The 8,193-nt window shown below is 44.6% G+C and overlaps 2 protein-coding genes across 2 annotated transcripts in view; both read left to right on the top strand.

Annotated features, from left to right (window-relative positions):
• The window catches only part of T265_06896 (hypothetical protein), a gene marked incomplete at both ends in the record, with an annotated part of 5,935 nt that extends 2,841 nt beyond the window's left edge, over window positions 1-3,094 (top strand). Inside the window, 3 exons of the mRNA XM_009172284.1 lie at window positions 989-2,187; window positions 2,620-2,803; window positions 2,997-3,094. Of these exons, the coding sequence (XP_009170548.1) occupies window positions 989-2,187; window positions 2,620-2,803; window positions 2,997-3,094 (1,481 nt within the window). The remainder of the gene's footprint in view (window positions 1-988; window positions 2,188-2,619; window positions 2,804-2,996) is intronic.
• Window positions 3,095-5,059: 1,965 nt separating this feature from the next.
• Window positions 5,060-8,193, top strand: part of T265_06895 (hypothetical protein) — a gene marked incomplete at both ends in the record, with an annotated part of 8,914 nt that continues 5,780 nt past the window's right edge. The window contains one exon of the mRNA XM_009172283.1: window positions 5,060-5,288. Within this exon, the coding sequence (XP_009170547.1) occupies window positions 5,060-5,288 (229 nt within the window). The remainder of the gene's footprint in view (window positions 5,289-8,193) is intronic.

Below are 8,193 nucleotides of genomic sequence, written 5' to 3'. Positions count from 1 at the left end.
CAATCACTTGGTATTGGTTGTTTCTCGTTCTGTTTGTTGCCCGGGGCGCACGTCCATCCAACTATCATGCGTGCGTCTACATAAACCAGTCCACCTACGGACCAACCCTCTCCAGCACGCAGTGCGTCCCGATAGCCAGTTTGTTGGGATGCGGTGTAATTCTTGGAATCTGTGCGTGGGCGTTCTCTCTGTTGTCCTGCGCTCACACTGCGGCGTTGCCGAGGTTCGATTACCCAACATTCACAGGTTTGTCACACAGGACAGCTATGTAAATAGCTGGTCTCATGCCTGTCCGTCCGGCCGGGTGGCTGGTCAAACTCTAGTTGCTCTTACCAATCTGTGTGGATGAGTAGCTATCACACACACACACAACCAAGGAGAACTGTGTTGATTATCTGCCAAACTACAGCTCAGCAGGATAGCATAGAAGGCTGGCTGGCTGGCTGGTTGGCTGGCTGGTCGAGTAAACATCCACTGAGACCGCAGGAGGAATTCGTTCTCGGAACAGATCAATTGAACACGTGTCAGTTTGCATCGCTCTAATCCTAAGGACTAAGATTGTCCAGTGTTTTTCACACGCCTCATCAAATACGCCAATAGCTCTCGTCATCCCGATCTCGATGTATTTCACTAAAGTCTGATATGGATTACAACGACCGAACTGTGAGCATACGTAGACACACACTGATGTCCGAATTGGTGTCATCGCATCACCGCTGAACTCTGCTCTTTGTTCTCGAGGATTTCTGGGTGATACTACATGGCTAAATGTTGTTTGAATTCGGACGACTTAAGCTTTTCTGGGGGATATTTTGTGCATGACAACAACGAGTATATCGCCAAAAAATGTGCCGTCTGCCGAGTTCGACCGAGAAACTACGAAATCTTCATTGTGGATGTTGGCATTCACCGCCGCCTCATCATCATCATCATCGATTGATCGAGAAGTGGGTGCCGCTCCAACATTCCTTGTTTGCTCACTGTTCAGTTTCGGTTACTGAGATCAATATCTTAACGATTTGGACCAAACCTATCCCTGCACACGCACCGTGCTTCATTGGGCGTTTCCTTGAATTGTGGATTATTGAGCTCCGGTTGGAGCACCAGATGGCTGAGGAATCCTTCGATAGTGGTGTATCAAGTGAACACTCTCAGTATACAATCGAACACAAATCCTGTCCTGATACCGTACAGAAGCATAACGATTTATGTGCGGACATTTGGAGCCCGACATCCTGCGGTCACAACGGCGAAGGATATTATGGGCCTAAGCCAGCCCCGTACTGCTCACACATTCATTCAGACTCAAGTCTTGACCACGTTAAAAGATCCTGTCTCAAACGAAACTATCGACAACGGAGTAAACCCCTACTACGTTCTGATCAATTGGCTTCGGACACGGAGCCAGTCGGGTCCGTGCACTCGAACCCAGTCCAATTTATTCGACGTAAGGCGAAAGCGCCTGGTGCCCAGATTCAAGTATTTTCGGACTTGGCTTCTATCAAGACTATGTCCTCAAACCCCAGGGATTATCCCAATGGCTCAATTGGCCCGCAACGTTCATCTGTATATCCAGAGATTGCGGGATCTCGTGGAATGGAAAGTCGTGTTGTACACTTTGCCCGTGAACAAAGAGATGTAGGTGAAAAGGCTGTATGTGAGCGGTCTTTGCTACCGGATATCACGTTGGATGAACGGATTCGCTTGACCGATTCAAGAAGCCGAACATCTCTCCCAGAATATTCCCGCCCCCCACTAATTCGAAATTACTCGGCCCGAGATTATGTCTATCTCCCATCCCTGCAACAAAATCAAATGGCTTCATCCGTCCCCGTTCTCAGTCGGCAACAAACGTTACGTTCGCTGTTGGCAAACCAGTTAGATGAACATTCTGAAGTTCTTCCCAGTGAACCGAGTATAGAAAACCGCCCTCGGGATTCCACATACTCTGCACACGTCCAAGTACAACCAACGTCTGAGGTTGCATCCGGACGTACTGTGCTGGATCGTATAACGAGTGATATGTCCTCTGTCACTCTTGGAACTGATCAGGAAAGACAGCAGCTACTCTCTGCCTTACTTTCGGCATCCAAACCGACTACCTCATCAAGCTCCCAAACATCGGTTTTACAAAGCCTACTTCAGCGAGTCAATCCCCAGTCTGGGGTAGGCACATCACGGCCGCCGGTGAGTGCACGGTGGTCCGACAGTGATATGACCATGATTAGTGATGGACACCGTCAGCAGAATTTGCGCATGCAGAAGCAACAACAACAGCAGCGATTATTGCAGCAACAGCGGCAACAGCAGGCAGCTGCCGCGGCTGCAGCAGCGGCTGCGGCTGTAGCCATCGCCACAATGCAGTGCACTCCAAGGTCAACAATCGGAGTTGTTTCACCGACGAATAGGGCTGCCCAAACTGCCCAACAACCAGTGCGGCGTATACCAACACGTTCGTGCTATTCCTCGGGCGATGAAGAAATGCAAGCCCCAGGGGCCTCAGTTTTGTCCGAATTGGTGAATCAGTTTGTTCAGTACCGAGAAGGGTTGCCCGGTGGGGCAAAACATACTGGTGCCACCTGTCAAAATACATCTCTGTTCACCCGTGCACCCACACAGGCAGGTCAGACATCTTCATCTATGCCTGGCCAAGCGTTTGCCCAAGGTCAAATGAAAATCCAGGCTAGTGGATCAGCCGAGGATTACGCAAACTATCAGAGTTTAGATGCAATACTGGGGCAAATGCACGCACAGCCTCCTCCACCTGCCCCGTGTCAGCCTATGGATTTCCGCCCTCTTACAGGTGAGCGTTGATCATCAGACGTTATTTTATCTTGGTATTCAGTCGATTGCTAGAATAGCCCAAAAAATGTCTGGGTCTATCATAACTTGTCTGATAACTCATTGACATTGCAACCCGGATTGTGTTAGCTGACATCAAATGGCGAGAACTAGTTAGTATCAAATAGATTTTAGTTTCAACCAATCTATTTTAGCTCGCATCATGATCATTGTCATCAGAGAATCCACATCAATGTTGACGTTAAAGTATGACGCTAAAGTACAACCTCAACGCTTGGTTACATACATTTAAAGCGTTAAAGTGAAAAGAGGAGAATAGAGTGTATCATAGAGGGACTTGGTGCAGACGAGGCATCCTGAGTTGCGGAAACCTTCAAGCGCTCAAACAGGCAACCTGGGAGTAAACTGACTGTACGAACGCCCGCGACATTGATTAGCCGATATTTCTTGCAGTGTCTCCACCCAAGCGGGTACCCAAAACTGGAAGACGAACAGTATTAACAACAGAAAAGCTTTCGTAGTGTCCTTCACACTTTTTTGAGAAGTCTATCCATTATTTTAAGCCACTGTGAAGGAGATATGGGGAACATGTGTCTCGGTAGACGAGATTTCGGCGCTCGACTGCAGATGATGATGATAACCGGTTGCACAATCAACTATCCGTTTTCTAAATAATTCGTTGCGAATCCACCAAAGCCATTCAACACCGGGAAGGCCTTTGAGACACTATATATTTGCTGATCGCTCATCAATTGATGAAACGAACGATTAGGACTGGTGAAAAGGTTTTCAGCATCCTGAACCCATTTGCCGATAGTTACCTTTTTAGTTTTACGGTATACCGCGTCAGAAAATACCTTTTGCGTAAACCGAAGCCCTTCGCCAATAAATTGTTACACTGTGGGGTATATTAGGAAGAGTATTCCACATTTTGTACACCTCGCAAATGAACAAGAATTGTGCATGTTTGTTGAGCATCACCCGGCGGAATCGTTCGCTTCGCTTGCGATGCATCAGTCATGGTGAAGCTGCCGAACGATCGTCGGCTCTCGTCTTCTCGATCAGTAAAAGCAAGAACTATATTGCGCTGCATAGACTACTTGATATGTAGTCGAAAAACAACGCAAAGTGCCCTGAAGTTGAGTGCGCTCTTAGCCTGATGCACCGCTTGATTCTACCGCGTGCCTTTGAGAATTTTGCGAAATCCTTTCCTCTAGCACCTACGGTTGCCAGGTGTTCAGGCATTTTTCAACGCATTCTACCTCTACATAAACCATGACTACAGTTCACGTTCGCAAAAACATCATAAACAAGAAATTCACCTCAGTTCTAAGTGAGTATTCTGTCAGAACCCAATTGGTATGCAAATGAGCGTCTTGCACTAACATCACTCTCAGTTTTTCGTCATCGTGGGATTAGGTATTAAAAATGTGCTGCTGAGGAGAATCCTGGCAGTGCAGATGGTCGCTAACTGAGCTCAATGACCAGAAGAGACAATTTTTATGCAATAACGGCAACAAATAAGCCCGGTTGAGGTATCCATCTTCTTTCTATCAAGTGCGTTTTCTAAGTATTATCTTATAAGTATTTATTTTTATTTGGTTTGCAAAATGCCGTAAACCCTTCCACAAGCTTTTGGCCAAGCCTTCGCGTCAGTAAATTCATACTACTCATAGGGCCCCGTGTACAACATTTCAACATGTATTAGTCTCAGGTTGTTTGCATATAAATCAATATGCCTTCCCTTATCCAGCAAGCAAGATGAAAAATCGATGAGCACACGTAAAACCGTTTATCAAGCACGAAAGTCGATGGTGTGACCGACAAAATCAAATGAAGCGATCAACAAAAGATCAATTGTAGTTCAACACACGTACCTTTGTGATACTGAGCGCTGAAGAATCTGGTCTGTGGGACGGAATGCAGACGAGTTTGGTGGCATACGAGGGATGTAGAGGGGGTAACGTCAGGATAGGAGTAAAAAACTAAAAGATTTATGTAAGCCCACAGATAACGAATGATAAATCCACGGTAATGGGGGCGTAATTCGAATCGTCATATGATCAGTTCCTACCACACCAAGCAAGCACTTTTGCGATTTACAGACAACAAGACAAAATAAAAGTTTGAAATCTTGCTTAGAATACTTGATATCGGCCTGAGATCTACAGGCAACCCAAGGTCAGCTCTGAGTTTGTATGTGAGTTGACCGGAGGTTCCTCCTGTAAGGACTGGGTGCAGTCAAACGTGCCAAATTATGTACTGCCTTGACCACAAAGCATCGTCAGGAGAATCTCATATTTTGGTGAAGGAAACTACTCAAAAGGTTGATGAAAACTCTTGGATAGCCCATGACCGGTTTCGCCCTTCTTGGGGCTCATCCGATAGGTGCAGTCCCCGAGTTTCCCTCAACCTTATGTTCTACTTGAACCCAAATTGGACTGTTTTTGAGAAATACACTCACCAAAAACGAGAGATTCAGTTGAGTCTCTCGTGAAAGCCCAATTGATTTGCAAATGAGTGTATTTCTCGAGAATTCCATATTATTTTCAAATGGGTTATTACCTCGCGGGTGAGTCAACAAGAAGGAAAGGGTATTATAAGTCGTGCTCAGTGGTAACGGAATTCAGCTTGTATTTGGACGGATTCTTATTTTGGCCTTGAGGGTTGGGATGGAGTTTTTGATTTCAAACAAACTCCAACATTTCCAACCGTTCAGCAGCCTTGAATTTATCTGATTAATATCTACCAGTGCATTTGCATAATTTTGCTCGTAATTTTCACAAGGTTGTAGCAACCTTGTGAGTAGTTTCCTTTATGGAAATATACTGCGATATCTCGAATATTGTGCCAAGTGAAACATGAGGCGGTGCGGCACATTCAGTAGTAGAATATCATAAACGAGAGATTCATGTGAGTCTCTCATTAAAACCAGATTGATTTGCAAATGAGTGTATTTCTCGAAAACAATTACGGTTATTTGCAATTCAAATGATAATTAATCGGTCTGCTTCGTCCCATCCTGTAATTGCAGTTCCGAATCAGAATGCCTGGACGTGTTTAGTAGTTTCTAGATGATTCCGATTATTTCGTCGATTATCCGTGTCACACTACTGACAACTTTCAAGCAACTTTTCTTGGGCGCTTCTTAGACACAGGCATCGAGCAAGTCATAATGAAGTCCCAGCCGAGTACGCTTGGATCACACTGCCGATCGGTCGATCACCACCGAACGGTCTAGCCTTCATCTATCGACCGCGGCGGGGTTCGAAACTCCCTGGAGATTTGTAAGAATCGCTCAGCTTGTGATGCAGATTCTCGATAAGGATAAAACGGCTCTATAGTTCGAGACACTTATGAGAGGAAATCTTCACCATACTTTCAAAATGTCCTGATATGAATAATGTTCAAGTTGAACCTGCTGTTTGTCACACAGCCAGTTTAGCTGGATGAATATTACAGACTGTATTCTTCTTGGGCGCAAGTGAACCGGAACCACAGCGTGCTTCATTTAACTACGTCAAGAGGAGGTCACAACGAGGAAGACTTTTATGCTCGCTCTGCAGAAGCCGGGCATTCAGTGATAGAGATATGGGTCGTTTTGATGGTTGGCTCTTTGAAAAGACGTTTAACTGTGTTGATTTTGAATGACGGTGTGCTACAAGACCAAACTTCGTACTAAATTAGTGTGAACCGACTCTTGGATAGATAGTAATACATTGCTATAAACTCTTCCTTCCGAAGGGAAGACCACAAGGAAGTTGCCCTTCAGGAGGATTGAATCCATGAAAAATCCTTTCAGGAGGCCCAGCGTTTTGGTAGGATGAGTCGACATTGGATGGTTTTTTAACCTGGCCTTGCTCCTGGTTATTAACAGTTAAGAACACCTTTAAACATCATAAATTGATCTACTCCGAATAACTTGGGCTATCTGATCTGCGCTTTTCTCCTTAGTTGGCTTGTGTATTTTGCAAAAGGCAAAGTAAATGGGACAACAGCGTTATATGTGGGGCAAATTCGCTGGAGTGTGTAGCAAATGCGTTTTCGTGAGAAAAGGTTCGGAATATCACTTACAACCTTCAAAGAGCCGCCGAAGGGACAAGCCTAAACCAGCTGCTCTAGTGGAGAGGACGTTGTAATCCAACGACTGTCCGTGAATTAAGATAAACACTGTGTGCGTCTGACGTTTTTCTCTTCAGTACATGTCGTGAGCCCTGTGCACCGTTAACCACGGGGGATTTAGTACATTTGAGGAAATGTTTACTCAATGTGTCACCAAAGGGACAAGATATGGACTATTAAAAATAATTACTACAAAAGATTTGGCAAATGAAAGGCAAACCAGCAAAAAGACGGTAAACTCACATTACCCATGGTTGTCAGTAGACTTGTACTTTCAGCAATTTAATAATTCGAAGAAAGCATTGTACGAGGTGTTCTTGAAACAGGGATATCGTCATATCCCTACTCAACGTGACCAATTCATCACAACCAGTTTCCACCATTCTTTACGCGAACAGGTTTTTTTATCCGCGGTCACGTCAGTCGCCCTCGTCACATTCGATAACACACGGGAGACATTTTACAAGTTTGAACCAGCTTCTAACCAACAGCCGTCAAATAACGATGTCGAGTGTGATTCTAATGATGAGTTCTTATTCAGGTGCACACTTGTTGCCGGAAGATTCCGAACGCCTATTCATTGCCCCTGTCTGGAACTTCCATGATTCGATTTTTGACATTGGGTGCTTGAGTCCGCGCGCACACACACACGCACACACACAAACATCCAAAAGTTAGATTCCCAAAAGACGCGTACCATTCAGTCTGATATTCTTTCACTTGTCCAGGTAACATTCCATCCAATCTAGGCTTCGTATTGATTGGTAGATTTTAAATAGATCCGTCGATTTCAATGTGTCCGGTGAATCGAATTAGCGTGAAAAGGATGATGCGGGGCATGCAGATTCTTCGGTACTGTCCGTTGTTGCTTTTTTTGATGAAAAGGCCTTGAACCCGTACAACTAACCAACTGGTTCAAGCGAGAAGTTCTTCTACGATTGAGTAGAAAATGACTGACAAAAAACCTCCAAATTTTCTATAAGTCCGGTAAATCGCGTGAATTCAACAACGTTCTTTCGGCTATTATGTCCGAATGTCCGATCTTATGAAAGAAGTTGATTCGTTTGAACTCATCTTTCTCACTTGCTTGATGATTCGATTTACTAAGAACTGTGATGAGTCACTTGCTTCCGTACGAGAAACGGTAGGGTTGATCATGGATAATTGTAGATTTTCGTGAATTTACCAACAGTAGCTTATCAATCAAAGCTTGTACGACGAAGAAACCGTTATATATATATATATATATATATATATATATATATATAT

The sequence above is a fragment of the Opisthorchis viverrini genome (assembly GCF_000715545.1).
Source record: "Opisthorchis viverrini unplaced genomic scaffold opera_v5_150, whole genome shotgun sequence".
NCBI lineage: Eukaryota > Metazoa > Platyhelminthes > Trematoda > Opisthorchiida > Opisthorchiidae > Opisthorchis > Opisthorchis viverrini.
Note: the sequence above shows the minus strand (reverse complement) of the source record. Positions and strands in the feature narration are given on the sequence as shown.